Here is a 22,860-nt window from a genome sequence, read left to right on the forward strand (position 1 = left end):
TGGGGTGTGGGGGAGCATGGGGTCTGAGGCTTAGTACCATCAGACTAAATAGCAGCAGGAACTGAAAATACATCACCGACTCAGTGGCATCACCGATTCAATGGACATAAGTTTGAGTAAACTCCAGGAGTTGCTGATGGACAGGGAGGCCTGGTCTGCTGCAGTCCATGGGGTCGCAAAGAGTGGGACACGACTGACCGACTGAACTGAACTGAGCTGTAATACTGACATTCTTGCTGGTGACTTTCGTCTTTCCCAGGATTCCGACCACACCTGGGAGAAGAGCGATGTTTTTAAGAATGGCAACTGTGCCCAAAGGTCAGAGGTCCGATAGTTTCACGTCTGTAGCGGATACATCATCCTGTTCCCTGCCCCCACATCCTGGCCATGCCAATCAGGCTAAGAGCTCCTGGAGAGATGGAATATGTGGGCCAGGGAGGGTGACAAATAACAATTATGAATATAACCGCGCTGGGGTCCTGGGTAGAGCGTTGGGGTAAGACCAAGACATTTGGGCTCCCCATCCTAGTGGGCATATGCATTGGGCGGGTATTCGGGCCGCCAGGGCTCCGGGCAGCAGGGGGCGCTGTGGCGGGAGCTGCGCCGGGCCCTCTGGCGCCTGATGGTCTCTCGCCTCCTCCCGCGGCTTCCGGAGGAGCTCCCGCGCGCAGAGGCGGCCAAGTCATGGACCGCAATCCGTCGCCACCGCCGCCGAATCGGGACGGGGACGAGGAGGAGGCGGCCGGGGGGGACTGCATAGGCAGCACGGTCTACAGCAAGCACTGGCTCTTCGGCGTCCTCAGCGGGCTCATCCAGGTGCGGAAACGCGCGCCTCGCGCGGGCCCCCCCCTCCTTTCCCCAGGCTGCCGCCCCGCCTCGGGCAGCCCCCTCCTGCCCCGGGAGCCGCCGTCCCTACGACGACCCCTCCCCAGGCCCCGGCGGCCGGGCCTCCCCACGGGCCTCCTGGCTGTCTCCCAGCGGACCCCAAAACTGCCGGCCGCCACTCTCTGTGTTGAAGTGTAATGGCAGGGATGCTGGAGTGCTTTTGGTTAAAATGTTTTATTTTTGTAAAATTTCCAAATATATGTGACCCTGTAAATGCATTGCTTACATGCAATGCATGTGATGCAGTGGGTTTTTGCTCCCCAGTGCCACTGTCGTTTCTGAAGCCCAGGTCGTAATTTATCTGTTTCGAGGACTTCCTCTTTAGTAGAATAAATGATTTGGGCTTCGTACAGCTCTGATGTCAAAAGCGCGGTTTGCCCTGCCTGACTTTGGGCAAGTCACGTAACCGACTTCTTTCCTAGTTTCTATAAAGTGGGGTAGTATTTGTATTATTGTTTGTAGAGTTATTGTGTAGATTAAATAAGATTATGATAGCCAGAGAATGCTTACCGTAGTTTGCCTTATGGGAACCTCTCAATAAATGTGGACGTTCTTCTCATGTTTCCCCAACTTTTTCCTTTACTTTCAATCACTGTCCTTCCTAGTCCATCTTGTACACAGCTGACCGAGTAATCTAAAAAAAAAAAAAAAAGCGTCCATGGGAGTTCCTCATAGTTACCGTTGCCTACGGTGGAAAACTCATGTTTCTTAGGCTGGAATCTAGGACCCTCTGCAGCTTTTCCAGATTTATCTGCCCATGGCACGCTAAACTGCTCACCATTCCCCATACATTCTAGGCCCTTTCTTAACTCTGAACTCTTGTACTTTTCTCTGTCTCTTCTTCTTCAGAAGGACGAACTCCGATTTCCCCTCAGATTTAGCTTCAATATCCCCTCCTAAGAGAAGTTTGGGAAAACTTCTCCTAGACATAGGTCACTGGTCCATCTTTTTGTTTTTATGACTCTGTCCACAATTCAGTTGAGTCACTTACCTTTTCTGTTGTGATTATCAGTTTATATGTCTTTTCCCCACTGAATCCTAAACTACTTGGAAGTAAGTAGTTAAATCTTATTTACTTTTATATTTCTACCCCAGTGCCTAGCAGCAGTATTTACCCAAGGTACCCGAAGTACTAGTTTTTTTTTAATAAAAGCTTCTTGCAAAAGAAGATACTTTGAGAATACTAATCTTCGTGACTTCTAAACCATTATGGGATAATATTACTGGAGGAGTGTTAATGGACAACATTTATTCATCTTCTTCCTTTGTGTTTCTGAAGATGGTTAGCCCTGAAAATGCCAAATCCAGCTCAGATGATGAGGAGCAGCAGATGGAGCTTGATGAAGAAATGGAGAATGAAATTTGCAGAGTATGGGATATGTCCATGGATGAGGTATGGGGTTGGAAATGAAACTGAAAAGACTGTTGAGTAAGGAGATGGTGAATAGTTCAGTCCTTAAGTCTCTTTGGATTTTGTCATGCTTCCACTGAATCTATTGAGCTGATGGTGTGGTTTTTCTTTTTGGTTTGTGAATATGAGCTACATTGATTGATTTTCAAGTTACTAAAATGTAGTTTAAAAATTTTATGTATATTCATGAGAGCAGTTAATTTCTTTCCATTGTCTGCTTTGGTACCAAGGTAACGTTGTCTTCACAGAATGAGGTGGGAAGTTTTCCCTCTTCACATTTCAGGAAGAGTTTGTGTAGAATTACTATTAATGCTTCCTTAAATATTTGGTGAAGTTCAACAGTGAAGCCATCTGATATTGGAGTTTTCTTTGTGGGAAGATTGTGGTTTTTATTTGTTTTTAGTTTTGTGTATATGTTACCATTTTTTTTAAATGAGTTTTATTGAGATACAAATCATTACCATAAAACTCACCATTCAATGGTTGTTAGTATATTGTGGGGAAGACTATAAATTTCTTTAATAAATATAGGGCTATTCTGGTTACTTTGGTAGTTTGTGTTCTTCAGGAAGTTAATCCACTTCATCCAAGTTATTGAATTTATTGGCATAGTAGTATGTTATTATCCTTTTAGTATCTGTAGTGATGGTTCCTTAATCTTTACAAATAATTAGCCTTTGGTTTCACTGATTTTTCTTTGTTGCTTTACTATTTTCTGTTTCATTGATATCCACTCTGATCTTTTATTATTTCCTTTCTTCTGCTTACTCTGGTTTAATATGCTCTTCTTTGTATAATTTCTTAAGGTAGAAGCTGAGGTTGTTGATTTGAGATCATTCTTTTTTAATATAGGCATTTAACACTATAAATATTCCTGTAAATATTGCTTTAGAACTGTTGTACAGCTTCTGATATGTTGTGTTTCATTGCATTTAGTTCAATTAATACTTTCTAATTTTCCTTAATTTTTCTTGGTTAATGAGTTAGCAGTACATTATTTAGGTTTCAAATATTTGGGGATTTTTTAGATACCTTTCTATTACTGTGGTTAGTGAACACTCTGAATTCTGTTAAATGTATTGAGACTCGTTTTATGGCCCAGTATTTGATCTGTCTTGGTAAATGTTCCGTATTCTCTTAAAAAGAATGTGTATACTCCTGTTGCTGGGTGGAAAGTGAAAGTGAAGTCGCTCAGTGGTGTCCAACTCTTTGCGACCCCATTTTCTATAGCCTACCAGGATCCTCAGTCCATGGGATTTTCCAGGCAAGAATACTGGAGTGGGTTGCCATTTCCTTCTCCAGGGGATCTTCCCAACCCAGGGATTGAACCCGGGTCTCCGCATTGTAGGCAGACACTTTACCGTCTGAGCCACCAAGGAAGCCCTGTTGCTGGGTGGAGTGTCCTGTAAATGTCAGTTTGATCAGGTCGGTTGAGAGTATTGTTTAAGTCTTCTCTGTCCTCCAACTGTTAAGAAGTTATGGTTTGAAAACATTTTTTTTAAAGAAATAAAACTCATGTTTCAAATGAAATGTTAGTGTGAAAACCTCATATAAAAAGGTGAAATAGAGCTACTGTTTGAGATCGTGGGTGGGGGGAGGCTCATGCCCGGGTCTTCTGTTTGTCCTCTTGTGGTGGTTCTTGAAGCGCCTCTGGAGAAGAGCTGCTTGCTGATTTACTGGCATAGAGTTCTTCCAGTGAAACTACACCCCAGCCGTATTCCCTGCCACTCGGTGTGTGAGCAGGGTCGGAGACTTCCAGGTGCTCCCTGCATTCGCATTTGCTCATGCTCTGTTCATGCAGCTCCCTGCATGGAATGTCCTCCACCCCATAAAATCTTGCCCATCTTTTATGGCCCAGCTCAAATGTCACCTCTCCTGTGATGTCTCCCCAGACACTCCAGCCAGGATTCCTCTCCTCTGCTCTCATGGAACCTGTTCATTCTTGTTATTCAGTGATTGTTTTGAGCCTGTGTCCTCTGACAGATTTAAGTTCCTCCTCTTAAAAGCTTAACATCACTTCTTCAGAGATACCTTCTCTGATATATCTAGAGTAGGCCCCCTTACCTTGGTTTCTAGCACATACCATCTTGTTATCTTCTTTGTAGTACTTAGAATTTATGTATTAATAGATTAGTTGTTCGTATGTTTATTATTTATTTATCCCTCTAGAAGGAAAACTAGATGAAACTGAGACCTTATCCCTAATGTGTCTCCAGAGTTCAAAACAGTGCCTATTACTTGAGTTTTTCAGTAAATATTTTATAAGGACCTAATGAGTGGATGAATATCTAAGAGTTAAGAGTTAGTAGGGTGTGCTGGCTAAGAGCATGGGCTTGATCAGATTTCAAATTCTGATTCTGTTCTCCTATTTATTATATAATTTTGAGCAGGTTGCTTAACCTTTTAAAACCTTAGTTTGCTTATTAGTGTAATGATCATAACTACTTCTTAAGATTGTTTTCAGAATTAAATGAGGTAGTACTTCACTGGGACTTAATACTTGTTCAGTAAATGTTCGTTGCTGTTATTATTGTTGGCATTGATGTTATTAGGCGACCTTGTGCTACTCCACGAGTCATTGACTGTCATTAAATACCTAAGTCCCTGCATGCTGCGGAGAGATGCGCACTTGACAGACAGCTTGATGACTTAGGGTGGAGAGCATCTGGCTCTGTGACTTTCAGTTTGGAGTATATCTTTGAAAATATTGTTCTGTCTGATCATGATCTCTGAATAAGTACAGTATGTCTCTCCCAGCCAGCAGTCATGCAGGTTACCGCAGTTTCAGCTGCTTTGAAGGATTACTGCCTTTCTCTTTGAGGGCGCTTTGAAGGGCATTTTTCATTTAAGCCACTTAGCATGTGTTAAACTAGAATACACGCCACAGGTTTGGTGAATATCCAAGGCGATAGGCAGCCAGAAGCTTAATTTTATTTTTCACTATTTTACAATGAAAATCTCCACAGCTAATTGATTTAGTTTTGGGGTTCACATTTCTAGTGAGATTGGGCCATATGTCCGCCCCTGGTTCATTCACCTGTGTGATGTGTCCCTTTAGGCCCTGGGGACCAGGCAGACTCTCTAGGCTGAACATGTGAAGCTGTTGCAATTACATTGTGATCAGAATTATTTCTGTTGAGGATTTTGAAAACAAAAGTTCTGATTCTGGGCATGACCCAATCAATAGGAGCTTTCATCTGTTTTCTCTGTCAAGTTTTAAGCTCTTAGAAGACAAAAATTATGACTTACCTTTTTCCCCCTTATCCCATGTTCTAGCATGATACCTGGAATCAGCAATGTGTTTGAATGAATTAATGAGAATTCCTGGTGGGTAGAAAGATCATTAAGATAACTACATACACGGTAGAGAAAGGAGGACGGTCCTCTGGAATATCACAGTCACTTCAGATTTGCTTGTGGAATTGTTCCATTGCCTTGAGACCGTATACCATAGTGCTCTAATATTACTTTTGTCTGTTGACACAATTCCTAACCTTATGCATTTTTTTTCTTGTGCCTGAAAAGAAGTGTATATGAAATTCATTTTTTTTAAGGTTGCCTAAGCTATTGAGTTTAAGGAGGAATATTCAGCATCCAAGTTAATAATCATTTTTATTTTTAGGATGTGGCTTTGTTTCTCCAAGAATTTAATGCTCCTGACATATTTATGGGAGTATTGGCCAAATCCAAATGTCCTCGATTAAGAGTAAGTATGTACATTTCTAAAGCTGCCTCTTTGGAGCAGTGACCTAAAAGTGCTGGGTACTCTTTCATTTATCTCACTTTACTGTTCTGAAGTGGCTACAGATCAGTCTGCAGATGTTTATTGAACATTATCAGGTACCAAGTAATGTGCTATTTAAAATTATTACAGTTATAGAATTTTAGATTTGGGCTGGACCAGGGAGATCATTAGTTAGATTTAACAGCTGTGGGCACTGTAGATAGTCATAGCTATCATTATGCTGCTAATATGTGGTAGAACAGGGACCAATGCCTGGACTGCCCATTTCTCAGTTTATTGCCTTTTTCTTTTTTTTTAAGTCATAAAATCCTCCATTGCTTAAAAAAACCTTAATTCTAAACAGCCTATAGCTCAGTACTTTCCATAATTTGAATCTGATTTGTCTTTCTTGCATAAAATCTGCCCTGCAGGTCGTCTTCTGATTAGCATGGCCTATCTGCTCCTCACCTCAGGAGCTTACTGTGATCATCACCTGCTCCGGGCTTTCCTTTGTGTGCCTCCCATCTCTTCTCAATATTCACATCTGTTTTCCAAGGTGGTACTTTTCTTCCAAGACTTCCCCAATAAGTAATCGCTCAGTGCCCAGTGATGGTAGTAAGTGCACCAGAACAGCTCTGTACTTTCATTGCCTTCCGTACTTTAGTGCCATTTAGGTTGCCCTGTGCTGTGTATGTTGTGGCTGATTTGTAAATATTTATTAGGTAATTATAATTATGAATGACTGCTATTTACTGAGTATTTCATTTTACTACTCTGTGAGGTAAGCATTGATCTCTCCTTTGTAAATAAAAGAACCAAGTCTCAGGTTAAGAAGTTTGTCTGGGGTCATACAACTAAGAAAGAATGGAGCTGGGATTGAGCCTAACCTGCCTGACTTCCATGTAACTGCTGTACTGTACCGTCTCTCTTTCTTTGAAATTATGAATGAAGTGGAGAATTCTATAGTATATTTTTACAAATTGAATGTTGGATTAAAATTTTATTTCATATAATGCACCACCTAAGTTAGGGCCTCTTGAAGCAATGAACCACTTTTTCCTTAGGTTGTTATATTAATATAAAGATTTGACAGTTGCATGACTTTCTCCTAGCTTTTTCAAATTTAGGTACTTAGTACTTAAAATAAGCTTATATTATTTTAAGAAAATAAGAATTGCTTCTTTTGGGAGTTAGTCCTGTTATTAATTATATATGTCTCTGAACCATAGCATGTTTGTGGCAGTGATTCTCAGCCTTTGCCACATGTTGCTAAGTCACTTCAGTTGTGTCCGACTCTGTGCGACCCTGTAGACGACAGCCCACCAGGCTCCCCCGTCCCTGGGATTCTCCAGGCAAGAACACTGGAGTGGGTTGCCATTTCCTTCTCCAATGCAGGAAAGTGAAAAGTGAGAGTGAAGTCACTCAGTCGTGTCTGACTCTTCGCGACCCCATGGACGGCAGCCTACCAGGCTCCTCCGTCCATGGGATTTTCCAGGCAAGAGTAATGGAGTGGGGTGCCATTGCCTTCTCCTTGCCACATGTTAGAATCACCTAAAATATTTGCTTCCCAACTGCAGCGTGTCCTAGAATCAGTGATTATTGGGTCCACCCCCAGGCTCTGATCCAGTAGTTTTGGGTAGGATTAAAGAGTTCTGACAGGTTTCCAAGTAATGTTAGTCAGGTTATGACCAGGACGAGGGCCCAAATTTTGAGATGCTTTGTCCTAGGAAGCTTCTTACAAATTGCAGGTCAGGCCATTCCCAGATCATACAGTCTCACCAAGTGTGAGGCTCCAGACAGCTTTTAAAGTCCCCCCTGGTTATTCCAGTGAGTAGCTGAGACTGGAAAACTTAGTGTTTGGTTGGAAGTTCAATTATTCCCTCTAGTTTTTAAGGGCAAGGTGTGTGCTGCTCTTCTGCTCCCGTTTTGTTTTACTCCTTTCCCTACATTTGACCACCCATGTTTTATTGAAGCTCTTTACTCATTTAACTTTGGTGCCACCCCACTCTCCTGGTCTCTGACCTCTCCAGTCACTTCTCTGTTACTTGTTTTGTCTTTTTACTTTCTTCCTACATGCTTCGTTTAAGGTGCACATCAGATCCTTTGTCCTTTCTTTATTCACTTCCTTGGTGAGTTCATCTACTCGACACCTTTCTTTAAGTGGCATATCTGTGTTTGTGCGGTGCCTCCCTTCTGATATCTGGTGTTCTGTCTCTTACCTTTCATCAAGCTCTGTCTGCTTGCATGGTGCATTTTCCAATCCAGAATTGCATATGTTCAAACTCAGTGCTTGTTGCGCTTATCCAGTTTTCAAAATCACATGATGTGCTTGATAAGCAACTTCCCACACCCTACTCTGGGGATTCTGATTCAATAGATCTGAGATGGGACATGGAAATTGGTATTTTCAGTACATTCCCTAAGTGATTTTTATGTTCTAGCAAGTTTGGAAGCACTATCCTAACTGAATTCATTGTGTTCTTTCCTGTGCTTCCTTTTCTAGTTGTTTCTGTCAATGGAACCAATCTGTCCTACTGGAGAAATAAAACAACTTGAAACCTAGGAGTTATGTTCAATTGCTTCTCTTTCCTCCCATCATACTATTCTGGTTTCACTTGAGTCTTTCTCAACTTCATCCATTTCTATACCTGCCATTGCCACCCTTACCTTCCTTCACCTTGATTTCAGAGGTGCAGTGTGATATAGTGGTTAAATGCTCAGCCTCTGAAATTTTGTTGTTTTCTAGTAGGAGATCTTGGGCAGGTTGTTTAGCTTCTCTGTGTTTTGATTTCCTCATCTGAAAAATGGGGATAATGATGGCACATACCTCATAAATTATTATACGAAATAGTACATGGAAAGTGCTTAGGGTAGTGCCTGAGAATAGTAAGTGCTAAGTAAGTATTAGCTGTTAACTAGTGAAGTTAACTCCTTTAAAAATTTTTTCACTATCATGTATTTTTGTTGCCAAAATAATTTTCCTAAAATATTACAGTATGTTGACCACTTTCTTGAGGACCTTCATGACTTCAGATAACTCAGATTAAGTCTAAACTCTTCAACATGATGTTTAGGGCCCTTAATCCTGATCCTTTCTATCTGCTGTACTTATCCCATGCTCTCCTCCCACCATGTGCTACTAATATTGGGTTGGTGTAAGATGTAAAAGTTTGTGTAAGATGTCGTGGAAAAACCTGAACGGACTTTTTGTCTGACCCAGTAACTGTGTGCTAATACAGGCAGCTTTCTGTGTTAGCCTTTGTTCACTCTGTTGCATTATTCCCTTCCTGCTATGGCTGACACTTTCCCTCTCATTTGAATGTCTTGTTTGTACATTCAAATCCTATCAATCAAATATGACTCAGTTCATCCATAAGATTTCTTCTTCCACAAACTCCTGCCTGCCTTTGATCTTTCTTTTTCTTGTGTTTTTCATCTCCTCTCAAATACTACTGGACATTTGTCAAATTAGAAAACAGGCAGTATACTCCCGTGTGCTGCTTCCCTTTTTCTCTCCCCAGACTTGGCTCAGTGAAAGTTTTTTTTTTTCCTCTCAAGTTGTTATTTTTGTATATGTGTCTTTTACCTTAGAGCCTAACATTGTGACATGTGAAATTTGATTTGGCAGGAAATCTGTGTGGGAATATTAGGTAATATGGCCTGTTTCCAGGAGATATGTGTGTCCATCAGCAGTGATAAAAATCTTGGGTAAGTTTTACTACATAATCACTATGTTTTTAAAAGATAGACTCATATTTCATACCCCTAAGGAAATCCTTATCCATAAGAGAGGCAGGGAAACGTGGAACGTAGTACTTCCTTTCTCCTGGTGAGCACGCTCCAGGATCTGCTCTGTGTGTTGATGATGGCATCTAGGGGCTTCCGTACTATTTGGGGACATGATTCAGAATTTAAGCTGTTTTCAGCATTGGTTGCAAAGGAGCCTGAATCGTCACCCACATGGGATAAGAACCAGTGGGGCAGGGCTTGGAGATGGAGCACCTGACCAGAGTCTGAAACAGTTTAGGCTCAGGGAATCCAGAGGCGCAGAGCTGAAGTCTAAAACAACTAGACTTGTTGACCACAGTCACCCTGAGAATTTTGACTTAGATGGTGGGTGAAGTGGCTTGCCAACAGACTAGAGGATACAGGGTTGCCCCTGTGATTCCAAGGCTCTCATACTTCTGTTTAGAGGCTAGGTCTCTTCTAATTCTGTTAATCAGAATCTTAAAGAAATATGTGCCTACTGTAGGTTAAGAAAACTGTTCTAGGTTATTTTCAGGAAAAGCTGTAGGGCTTATCACAGGATTCAAGTACCTGGGGCCTCCAAAATAGAGGTTATTACCTCTTCTAGGTGTGGGAGGACTTTAAGATCCTAGTTTAAGGTGTTTATTCTTCCATAACTTAGAATCATTCATGGAATAAACGTCTCAGGATTTTGTTTGGTGTCTAGTGATACCTATTAAAAATCTGAATGAGTTATATTGACAAGTTTTATAAATGTAATTAAATACTTATCTTAAAAGTAATATGGAACAGTGTACATTGCTGATGAGATATACATTTCTTCAACCACCTTGGGACAGTTGGACATTACCTAGTCAAATTAGAAGATGCACTGTGACCCAGTAATGCCGCTTATAGGTATATAGTAAGAGAAATTGCACGCATAAATCAGGATACTCATACAAAAAGTATTATGACTGTTGCTTGAAAGAGCCCCAAATTGGAATAAGCCCAAATGTTCATCAGTAGTAGGCTGGAAAAATAAATTGTTTTATATTCATTCAGTGAAATGTTCCACAGCAGTGAATCTGCAGCTACCGGAACAAGATGGGTAGATTGTAAAGAGATGGCATTGGGCAGAAGAGCTCAGATGCGAAAGAGTACATACAATATCATTTCTTTCATATAAAGTTCAAAACCAAAATATATAAGTGAACTATAGGGTAAACCAGGAAAATGATTGCTGGAAAAGTCAGGATAGTAGTCATTTCTAGGTGGGAAGGAGAATTGTGGTTTGTAAGAGACACAGAGTGGCTACAGAGATGCAGCTCTGTTCTGTGTCTTGCTTTATAATTGTTCCCCAAGTGTAGATTTGCGTCTTACTAGTTTTTATGTATGTATGCCATATTTTCACAATTAAAATGTTTAAAAAGTTAAAAATTCTGTTTTGATATTTGAAATGAGAGAAGTGAGGCATATTGGGTTACCGTTGTTGTTTTTGTAGCCAGGTATTGCTGCACTGTTTGTATGACTCAGACCCTCCTACTCTGCTGGAAACAAGCAGGTATGCGTTCTTCTTTTTACGGATTCTCTGTACTCGCCCGTAAGGGGACCCAGGAGAGTTGAGTGGCCCCTTCCCTCTTGAAGTTGCTCTACTGTTTTTGGAAGATAGGTATTAAGCTCACATTTTTCACATAGGTTGTTGCTTACTTGCCTTTCCCAGACAGAAGTGGCCAGTGTCTGGGTTGAAAGAATTCGAGAAAATCCAGCTATTTATGATAGTATTTGCTTCATCATGTCAAGTTCAACAAATGGTAAGTCACCATGTAATCTAGAAAAAAAAAATCTTTAAAATTATATTTAATTTTTAGGAAACCACGTGACTGTTTCTAGAGGTCACTTAAAAACTAAGTGTTAGGTGAGATACTATTTCAGTTCAAGATATAAACTTTCTTCTTAAGCTCTCAAGATACTGATAAATATCCCACTTGAAAATGAAGGAACACAAGCAGATTTAAACAAAGGTAATAAACAGATTGCGCTTGGAATAAGTAATGCTTTGGTAAGATTTAGCTTTCTTGACATAGTTTTAGGAATTTTGATTAGACTTACTGCTTTAAAAATTTTGTTTCTTATTTCAATATGTCTTTTATTCTCTGCAGTTGACTTGCTGGTAAAGGTTGGGGAGGTTGTGGACAAGCTGTTTGATTTGGATGAGAAACTGATGTTGGAATGGATTAGAAGTGGACCTGTTCAGGCTCTGGACCAACCCCAGGAAGATTCTGAACAGCAGCCAGTGTTTCGACTTGTGCCCTGTGTACTTGAAGCTGCCAAACAAGTGCGGTAGGTGAGCTCTTCTGTGCAAAATGTTCTGGGAAAATCCCGTTGCTAGAAGCATCCTTACATATGTCTTCTTAGTTTCATTTCGACAGGATGAGTAGCACATAGCTGATCTTTGACAGGTTTGATTCACTACTAATATTGGTGACAGTGTATTTGCTCTTTGAAAGAATCATAATGGTGGCAAATACCTGTTCTAATATTAGTATTACTTAGCAATAGGCTGTTGTTCAGCATTAATTATGGTTACTGTCTTAAAATCTTCTGTAGTTTTGTATAATTTTATATCAAATGGAAAAGATTTTCTTTGTGCTTTATTTTTTACTGGCCATGTGACAACTTCTTCATTTGATGTCAGATATCATTTGTTTTCTTGCTGCTTGCATATATGTGCCAGTCTCGGATAAATGACTGTCTTTTGGGCTCTGGTGTCTTCCTAAGAGTGATTACTAGATCTTGTAGATCACTAGAACTGTTTTTTGCTGGTCACTAGAAAATTAATTTATGAATTGATCTGCCTTTTGGTCAACTCATTCTTTTTTTTTTTTTTTTTTGGTCAACTCATTCTTAATGCTTTATGACCTACTTTTTTTTTTGGCTGCTCCCCATGGCTTGTAGAATCTTAGTTCCCTGACCAGGGATTGAACCTGGGCCTTCAGCAGTGACAATGCAGAATTTCAACAACTGGGCTGCCAGGGAATTCCAAATAATCCACACTAAAACCTTTAAATTTTATGTCCTTTATCCAGGTGAGCATAAAACTCATCATTTTCCCCCAGACCTGCTTCTTCAGTATTCTCAATCACAATAAATGAGATAATCATTATTCCATTTGGATAATGTGGGAGAAATGTGGAAGCCATTACTGACACTTCCCTATCCCACCCTTTTCCCACGGCCAGTCAACCTCCAAGCCTTGTTCCTAACTCTTTAAAAGCGCTTGTTTATTTGGCTCCATCAGGCCTTAGTTGTGGCATGCCCGATCTTTGTTTGTGCCATGCAGACTCACTGGTTACGGTGCACCAGGCTTAGTTGCCCCTTGGCATGTGGGCGTTGTACCACCTGGGGATTAAACCTGCATCCCCCACATTGCAAGGCAAATTCTTAACTACTGGACCACCGGGGAAGTCTCTTTTCCTGACTTTTTGGAACTTTGTCTGTGCCCCTGCCAGGCTACGATGGACAGTTGCACACCTGGACAGCTGCACCATTCTCTTAACCTGAGTTCCCAGCCTCAAGGCTCACTCTTCCAGGCCTAGACTATAGAGCTGTCTTTCCAGAACATACACTGATCATCTCACTTTCATGCTTCAGACTCTTCAGTTGCCTTCCTTTGAATGAGGTCCAGATTTTTATGGCTTACCAGGCCCTATACAGTGCTTCTCCATCCTTATTCCCGTCCTCTGTTTCAGCCACATGAAATTTCCTTCATTTCTTCAACTGAACCAAGCTATCTTGACTCCAAGCCATTGCACACCATGTTGTCTCTGCCTCCAACATTTCTTTGCCCCTTTCAGGGCAAACCGTTTCTCTTAGGATATGTTACCTGACTCTCCAAACTAAATTAAGTCTGCTACTTGGATATCTTTCTGGTGTTACATTCATATCACTTTACTATTATTATCCCTATAATTATCGTCTTTGCTTTTAGACAGTAAATTTCATGAAGGTAAGGGTGTTGTTTATGTATCTGTTTTCCCAGCCTCTAGCATAGTGCCTGCAAGCTGTAGGCACTTATGAACCATCTTTTAGTTGTTCACTATCTTTTCACTTAATTGTGTGGTTGAAGAACTAGGTCTGTGAGTTTAGGAATCCAGACTGTTGATCACAAAAACTATACTTACCAGGTTTTAGCATTCTCAGCTCGGCGGGTAAGGTGATCCTATAAAGTTTTAAGATCATCATCATTGTCAGTGCTTGTGCAGTGGGCCTCACATTCATTCTGTTGACGTCTCAGTCACTTTTTGTCTGATGATTCAAGTAAACCAGCACGGTGAGGTATCTGTCACTTGGTAGGTTTCTGCATTGTTAGTTTCATGGGCCAAGGTCAAAAAGAATTTTTACTTCTTGCCCAGTGTGTGTTGATTGTACTACATGATATTTGTTTTTTGACTGTTTCCTCCATTAGAATGTAAGCTCTGGTGAACAGAGGACTTTGTCCTGTTCCCTTTTTCATCCTTAGCATGTAGGGCAGTGCCTAGTACCATGATAAATATTTATTTATTGAATAAATGAGTGGTCACAGTTCCACAGACCGAGAGTTGATTGAATGCTTTTGCTTGTTGTATTTAGCTCTGAAAATCCAGAAGGACTCGATGTTTACATGCATATCTTACAGCTGCTCACCACGGTAGACGATGGAATTCAAGCAATTGGTAAGATGTTGAATGGGGGAGCACAATAGTTATTCATTTAATTGTTTTCTGTTTTTTAACTATTACTTTCTTCGTCATCTTTATCAAGTGCAGTGTCCAGATACTGGAAAAGACACTTGGAATTTACTTTTTGACCTGGTGTGCTGTGAGTTCTGCCAGGCTGATGACCCGCCCATCATACTTCAGGAGCAGAAAACAGTGCTGGCCTCTGTTTTCTCAGTATTGTCTGCCATCTATGCTTCACAGGCTGAACAGGAGTATCTAAAGATAGGAAAAGGCAAGTGTAATTTTAGTTCACTAAGTTAAATTCCGGTTCATCAGATGTGTTTGTTGTTCATTTTATTCCTTTCTTCGATTTTTCTGGTGCTTTTATTCCCTTGAATAAAAAAATACCACATGCTAAATACTAGTGCTTGTAATCTGACCATTCAGAGATAACTACTATACACTCACATCCATATGTATTTTTTTTCCTGTTTTTTAGGCAGCTTTTTTCATTGAGAAATATAAATGAATATTTTCCTCTGCAAACACATGGTCTTTCACAGAATAATTTTTATGACTAATACAATTAAATCCATGACCCATCTAGAATTTATTCTGGTGTTACATGTGAGATGTGGTTTCACATTTTTTCCAGATGGCTGCCCAGCTGTCTCAATATTGCTGAGTGAATAAACCAGTTTACCCACACGGATTTGAAAGTTCATTGTTACTGTGTTTTAGATTTCCATATGTATTTTATTCATTTCTGTTGCTGTATTCCTGTATCCATAGCAATAGTGTTTTAATTATTAAGACTTTATGTTTTGATACCTAGTAGGGCTAGTCCTCCTTCATTCTAATATTTCAGTATCTTTTTGACTATTATTCTTTTTTTTTTAACACTGAGTTAGATCGACAAGTTCCAAACAAAACCAAAATGTCTTCTTGACTTTTTTGATTGAGATGTTAAATTTATAGTGTCTGAGAACATATGCTATTCCATTTGTTCAAGTCTTATGTCTCTCAGTAATGTTCTTTGATTTTTTTCATACAGATCTTCATATCTCTTATTAGGTTTATTCGCAAATATTTTGTGTGTTGCTCTTGTCTCTGGTGTCTCCCACTGATTACTGTTGGAATATATGAGAATTGTTGGGTTTCTGTATATTAATTTTGCGTCAGTTGCTTAGTCACTAAGCACGTCAGCTGTTTGCGGCCTCATGGACCGTAGCCGGCCAGGCTTCTCTGTCCTTGGGATTTCCCAGGCAAGAATACTGGGGTGGGTTGCCATTTCCTTCTCCAACTGAGTTCTGTTACTGTTTTTAGTGGTTGTTCCAGTGGTAATTTTGGACTTTATCTGACACTCCTTTTAGTTTAACCTAGATATGTTTTTTCACTTTTCTACCTCTTTGTTATTTAATGGGTTGCCGTTTACCTCTGGGGTTATGTAATAATGGTGATCTTTACCTTTTTCCTGACTTTAATTGGCCATGATTCTAGAGCTTCATTAATCATGATGCTGTTTTAGACTTAAGCTGTTTATATTGTACCATTTGAGGACTTACTAATCTGTTTCTATTTTATTAAGAGTTTTTAATTGAAAATAAATGTGGACTGTTTTCAAGTGTCTTTTTTGCACTTATGGATAAATTACCTGAGGAGTGACATTGAGTACAAATGTGAGGGAGTAATGAAGTGAGTCATGTGAATACTTGGGCAGAAAGCATTCCATACAGAGAGAACAGCAAGTGTAAAAGCCCCAAATTAGAAGTATGCCTGGTGTATTTGAAGAAGAGAGTGAAGCCGTATATGACTGGGGTGGGAAAGAGAAATAGCACCTGGGGCCAGAGAGGTAATGGGGGTTGGGTGGGGAGGGCCTGACTTTGGCTTTTGCTCTGAATGAGCTAGGGAACTGTGGGAGTTGTAAGCAGAGGATGGACAGACATGAGCAGACTTTAACAGGCTTTCTGTGGGGGCGAAAGGGAGACTAGTTAGGAGGCTGCTGTGGCAAGAGATGGTGTAACTTGCTTAAGGTGGTAATGGGGAGGTGGTGGGGGAAAATAGTCAGACTCTGATCATTTTTAAATAGTGCCAACAAGATTCGCCAACTAGTAGAATGAGGAGTGTGAGAAAAGTCAAGATCTGTCTGGCATTTTTGTGCAAAAGAATTGCCATTTACTAAGGTAGAAAAGACTGGTTTTTAAACCTGGTACGGTTGAGATGTCGACTCCATGTCCAGCTGGAGCAGTTGAGCTGACAGTCTTGAGTCTGGAGCAGAGGAGAGAGGGCTGAGCTGGACTGTAAATGTTGGAGTTGTCAGCTGTTATGCTTATTAGGTCTTCCATAAACCTTAGTTACTTCTTTCAACTTGATTTGATGTGAAAAGAGGGAAAATTACTATCTTTTACTGCCAATATGTTTGTCCTTTACATCATTTGTAGTTTAACGAATGTTGATGGCATGTTGTGTAGTATATATTCATTATAAATTGCCCATCTTTGTCTCCCATAATACTTACTTTCTTTGCTTAAATCCTCTTTCATCAGATATAAAGTTCGTATCCCCCGTTCTCCTTTTGTCTGCATTTGCCTCTGATAGTTTTGTCTGTATTATTTTTTTCAACCTTTCTGAATCCTTTGCTTTAGATGTGTTGATTTCTTTTCAGTAAATGAGTTAAACCATTTAAATGTGTTGATAGTTATGTTTGATCTGAATATTGTCATATTATATTTTTCATGATGTACGTTTATATTGAAATGCTTCAGTATATGACTTATTTGCTTTGTTTTGTGAGTATATCTGAGATTTAGTAAGGTTAATAGCTTTGTAACTGTCTCAAAATACAATTATAATGCCCCTCATTAAAAAAAAATTCTTAAAATCTAATAATAAAGCATATATCTCCATGTTGGCTATTTTTTATCCATTTCCCTGGTATTTTCAAACTAAAAACTTAAATCTTGAGGGGGGAGGCAGTTCCTGAATTATATTTTTCTATATCTATCCTTTTTCATCATTTCGGGTTTCTTTTTCAATCTGTTTTATTCATTTGCTTATTTGAGAGTATAAAAACGTAAGCCTCTTGAAGTCTGAGGCCTTGACAATCTTGTTTACCACCATATCTACAGCACCTAAAATACAGTGGTGTCTAGTATTAGTAGGTGTTCAGTACATGTGCAGGAATGAATGAATGGTGACCAAATTTAACTGGCTGATTCCTTGCCCCTTGATTTGTTTGTACAGTGGATCTTCCTCTAATTGATAGCCTGATTCGTGTCTTACAAAATATGGAACATTGTCAGAAGAAACCAGAGAACTCAACGGAGTCTAACACAGAAGAAACTAAAAAGTCTGATTTAAACCAAGATGATTTCCACTTGAAAATCTTGAAGGATATTTCATGTGAATTTCTTTCTAATATTTTCCAAGTGTTAACAAAGGTAGGAGAGAAGCATAAAATGCTCTCCAGCAAAAGAAAGTATGGATTGCTTTCTGCTCCCAAATTTTATTGTTAGTGTTTTTTTTTTTAATTTTACATAAATTTGGGAAAATAGAGAAAGAAAAAACTTATCATTATAAGTTTATACTCAAACTAAGAGCTGATGTAAATTAGTATATTTATTTATGTGCATTTCATATACTTCTCACCAGTTATATAATTTTTGGAGGCCACTCTTTTCACTTAACATTATAAACAGTTTTCCTGACTCCACATCAATACACTGAAAAACTTTTCACTGAGAACCAGTTTGTTTAATACTCAATTTGCCAAAAATTGGTTTTCAAAATTTACTGTAAACTTGTCTTAAGAAGTATTCTTCCTAAATACATGTAGGATTGTTAGCATATTCTTTCTTTGAGCATATTCTTTCTAGCCATATTTTAGGAAGAATATGCTTATGCATGCAACAATGAAGATCATATTCATTGATGCTTTTAAAAAATATGCCTTAAAACAAGCTTCAGTTATTCTGATGATTTATATTTTTGGTGAATTATCATGCTTCCCTTTTCCAGATTTGGGATTATTACCTTAACATAGGTTTTCAGAAGCTAGATGGCTGGGTTCGACATGATAAATGTAAAGATGACTGAGGCATAAATGGCTATATATTGCCAAAATGGTCTTGACATGTGAAAAGTGTTGATTTTCCTTGATCCTTAATGTTGTGTATTGTAATTTTTATATCAAGTAAAATACAATAGGTGATATATTGCACCTTATTTTGATTTGCATTTTTTTTATTATTAGTGAGATTGAATATCTTTCCATATATTTGTGTATTATTTGTGTGTCCTGCTTTATAAACTTATCCATCTTGATTTTTTTATGAACTCCTTGGGTAATTCTATATCTTTTGCATATTTTTTACCAGTATTTTTCCCATTGTTTGTTATTTTTGTTTCTTTGGAGGGAGGGATGTAGGTGTTTCTTAATTTTTATGTGATAAGAATATAGGAAGAAAGTGGGCAGAGAATAAACCGGGGATATGTCTTGAAAATTCTGGTATGCCATACTTAATGGAATTTGGACTTAATCTTGAGGAAATTGAAGAACTACTAGAGTTTTTTTTGAAGCACCAAGTGATATGACCTGTTTAGAAAGATTATTCCAGAGGTGGTAGAGGATTAGAATGAGTTGAAGCTGCAAGACAGGAGACCAACCAACAGGCTCTTGTGGCTGGTAATCTTCAAGGAAAAAGAGTGAGAGCTTAGACAGTGGAAGAGTGGATGGAGAGCAGGGGTGGGATGAGAGATTTAGTAGAGTAGAACTAAACACGTAGGTGGAGGGGCTGGCAGCAGAGGAGGACGTCTTGGCGATAGCCTACATTTTTGGTTTGTGCAGCAGGCCTGGTGGGTGGTGGGGCCTTCAATGGAGCACATGTTTGGGTTAGACAAGGAGGAATGAGGGCAGGTTCAGTTCGGAGCATTTGAAATGCCTGTAGTATCAGTAGGGAACTGGATAAACTGATTTGTATTTATTCGCCAGATGTAGCTTTAGAAATTTTCCTTTTTTTGTTAACAGATCTTTTTCTTTCTTTGTTTTAGGAGACTGTAACTCAGGGACTAAAGGAGGGCCAGTTAAGCGAACAGAAGTGTTCCTGTGCATTTGAAAATCTTCTTCCTTTCTATAGCCCTGTGGTGAGTATGAGTAAAGTTATAGGTGGCCGAGTTTCAGGGGATTGCTCTGTAAAATGTTTTAAGTAATAAGCAGTTGATCTCTGAGGCCTTTGTGAAAAAGGATGGTGCATATACCACCCTTGATTCAGTGCCTTTGTCAGATAGATGACTGCTGGGCAACTCATGGCACCAGCCTGGGTAGCACTTCAGATTTTAGGAGAAAGGAATCAACACTGAATTTATAGCATCCTTTTCTGTTGTAGCATATATATTAATTAAAAATAAGATTCTCAGATAGGTACAGTCAATAGGTTTTTATGGTCCTTCAAATTACATTGCTCTTGCTACCATTAGAGGCAATTTCAAAATAACTTTTTTTTTTTAGGAAAATGAAATGTGGACTGTGGGAGTGAGGGAGTGGGTCAGAAAGGAGGATGATAATATAACTCTGGTAATGGACCCTCAAGGCAAATCATCAGTAGGAGGAGAAATATTAGTTTAAAAGTAAACGAGGGGACTTCCCTGGTGGACCAGTTGGATAAGAATCCCCCTGACAATGCAGGGGACATGGGTTCGAACCCTAGTCTGGGACGATTCCATATGCTTCCGAGCAGCCATGTGCCACAGCTACGGAGCCTGTCCCCTGGAGCCCGTGAGCCGTAACTGCTGAGCCTGAGTGCCCTGGAGCCTCATGCCACAAGCGCTGAGCTGGCTCGCATAGAGCCTGTACTCCACAAGAGAAGCCACTGCAGTGAGAAACCCCTGCTCGCCGCAACTGGAGAAAGCCCTCACCCCGCACAGCCAAAAATAAATAAATAAATAAAAGTAAAAGTAAGCAAAGTGGTAAGGGCTAGGCATTTTCTTGGTGTTTCAGAGGACTATCCAGGAAGTGCTATTCTTGTCACCTGCCAATCTGTCTACATTTCTTTTCCATTGGACTGTTTAGAAGACATAGGTAGAGCATTTTTACAGACAGTAGTCAGTATCTTTTTAAGGTATCTTTTCCTCTACTTATTTTTATTTGATTCTTTTGTTTAACTCACAGGTGGAAGACTTTCTCAAAATTCTCCGTGAAGTTGATAAGAATCTTGCTGGTAACCTGGAAGAAGGCTTCCCAAGTTTGAAGATTCAGACTTAAAAACTATTAAAATCCCTCTGCCCAAGAAATGGACTCGCTGACTGTTGAAATTGACAAATAGGAAATATTACACCATAATTGTTTGGTATTATACTCATGCCCTTCTCCTCCAGCCTTACCTCATTTTTGTTTGGCATTGAAATATTTTCACTACCATCAAACATTATCTCCCTCCCCTCCTTTTTTTTGTGTGTGTGTGTTGGTTGTACAGTATTTGTCTTCAGGTAAAGAAAACAAAATTATAGAGGTCCTTTTTAGAATATTTGAGGGGTCACTGAGGATTTTCTTCATAACTCAATTTGATTTTTACTCAGAATTTTGTATTTATATCTACTGCAAGTGCATTCAGCTGCAGTAGTAGAAAACCCTACTACAGTAGCTTAATCTGTTAACTTGTATGTATTTTATGCAATAAGTCCAGAGGTGTACAGTCCAGCCCTGATATGGTGGCTCAGAGGACCCTGACTCCTTTTAACTCTGTGTGGTCTGCCGGGTAGACCTTTGTGTTCATTACTGTTGTCTTTTGGTTAAAGGGACTATAATACCTCTGGTCCTTTCTTCCACATTCATGGAAGGAAAAAGAGAAAGAGGCCAAGGGGCTTTCTCTTAACAAATCATTACTTTTTATTTGGAGAAGATAGCCCTCCTTGACCAGAGCCATGTCTTATGTCCGTCCCTAATTGTAGGTATTTGAAATCAAGAACTTTTTTTCTTTCTGGCCTCTATCGGAGAGATAGGCAAGAGAGAAAGGAGATATAAATGGCTTTTGAGTGTACCCAGTTCATGGTGTTTGCCACAATATGCAGGCCTTTCTATCCATTTTAATTGTTTTGATTCCATGCTAGGTTGTTAGTAACAATCAAAAGCAATGACTAGTTTAGCTTTGTTGCAGTTCAGGTTTTTTCCAGTGTTTTATGTGTGAAGATGAAAACGCTAACATTCTGATGAAAGCACACTAGCAAAATTCTCTGGTTTAATTTCAGAAAATGATTTTCTTGAGTGACTTCAGATTTTTAAAGTTATGATTGAGGAAGTTTCATAACTTCTGGTTGTTTACAGACTGTTACATGTGATTTTCCTGTCACACTGGATCATTCAATATAGTGCTTCCTAATGAAACGTATTCTGAGAATCAACCAGGTACACTTATAGGAAGTACTCAGTTTGTATTATTTCAGTTACTGAAAGTGAACTTTTAGTAGATTTTCAGAAAATAGCAGTTATGAATGAAAAAGCCAACTTTTTAAGCTTCTCTTCTGGTTTAGCCTCTTCTCAGTCTATTGCAGAATCTTTTAAATTTTTAATCTTTAAAGCATTAGTCTTGCCTCACACTTTGTATTCTTTCCTTGAATGACTTTTGCTGATAAAACACAGGGTTTTCCTGTGCTGTTTGTAAGAGATATATAATTTCCAGTTTGGGGGTAATTTTAGTGTTGAGAGTACCCTGTCAAAAAGAATTGAACTATGAAGTTAAAATCTTACAATTAAACTCTAGTTGGTAGGTTTGCTTTGTGTATATTTGTATGTCTTTGGTGGTGACCTATCCGCTAAGTGGAATGTGACTTTAACGTGAGCTTTCAAAGGCACCTATGTAATCACTCCTACCTGCTAGGCAGTGCTAAAAATTCTACTTCTGTTATCTCTTAAAGTTTAAGGTTAAAGATGCAAATAAGCCTATTAGAGTAATACTCCAAGTTATGTTTAACGGTAGTGTATAAATTCACATTCTCTGTTCCTGAGGGCACATTTTAAAAGGGGGAGCACAGGAACCTTGGGTGTCTGAGCAGAAGAGTGCCATTCAGAGTGGCCAGATTACAGAGGGAGAAAGGATACATCAGGGGGAGGCACGGGATGTTCAGGTTGTTTTCTACTTCCATTTCTGCCTTGAACCTGACTTATTGATGCTTCTTGCTGTTGTAACGTTATGAAGTGTTGCATATTTTCATAGTACTTGGATATGTTTGAAAACTTTGTAAATCTGTGAATTATAATAAATAGTTTTTTTTTAAGTGAGCAATGTTAAAACTTTTTTTAAAAATGCTACACAGTTTGAAGAGTTTACCAAAAATTAACACTTATATGAATTACAATGATATTTTTAAATGGTGCTTTCTGCAGAAGCAGGTTCAGGAGCACTGGACTCTGAAAATCATGT

At 39.3% G+C, this 22,860-nt stretch overlaps 1 protein-coding gene across 1 annotated transcript; it reads left to right on the top strand.

Moving 5' to 3' along the window:
* The first annotated feature begins 636 nt into the window (after nt 1-636).
* Nucleotides 637-22,718, top strand: SAAL1 (serum amyloid A like 1). The gene is made up of 12 exons (XM_043901717.1): nt 637-816; nt 2,165-2,278; nt 5,919-6,002; nt 9,649-9,728; nt 11,251-11,310; nt 11,445-11,560; nt 11,909-12,089; nt 14,379-14,461; nt 14,550-14,738; nt 17,690-17,886; nt 19,496-19,588; nt 20,613-22,718. The coding sequence occupies exons 1-12, from the start codon at nt 685-687 to the stop codon at nt 20,703-20,705; spliced, it is 1,422 nt and encodes a 473-aa protein (XP_043757652.1). The 5' UTR covers nt 637-684; the 3' UTR covers nt 20,706-22,718.
* The last annotated feature ends 142 nt before the right edge of the window (nt 22,719-22,860 follow it).

The sequence above is a fragment of the Cervus elaphus genome, chromosome 1 (genome assembly GCF_910594005.1).
Source record: "Cervus elaphus chromosome 1, mCerEla1.1, whole genome shotgun sequence".
NCBI lineage: Eukaryota > Metazoa > Chordata > Mammalia > Artiodactyla > Cervidae > Cervus > Cervus elaphus.

Bases quoted from the DNA above. Each gene is read 5' to 3' on its own strand.
- SAAL1 (XM_043901717.1), top strand. From the start codon at position 685: ATGGACCGCAATCCGTCGCCACCGCCGCCGAATCGGGACGGGGACGAG. The intron at 14,462-14,549 runs GTAAGATGTTGA...ATCTTTATCAAG, and splicing joins CGATGGAATTCAAGCAATTG to TGCAGTGTCCAGATACTGGA. The intron at 19,589-20,612 runs GTGAGTATGAGT...TTTAACTCACAG, and splicing joins TTCCTTTCTATAGCCCTGTG to GTGGAAGACTTTCTCAAAAT.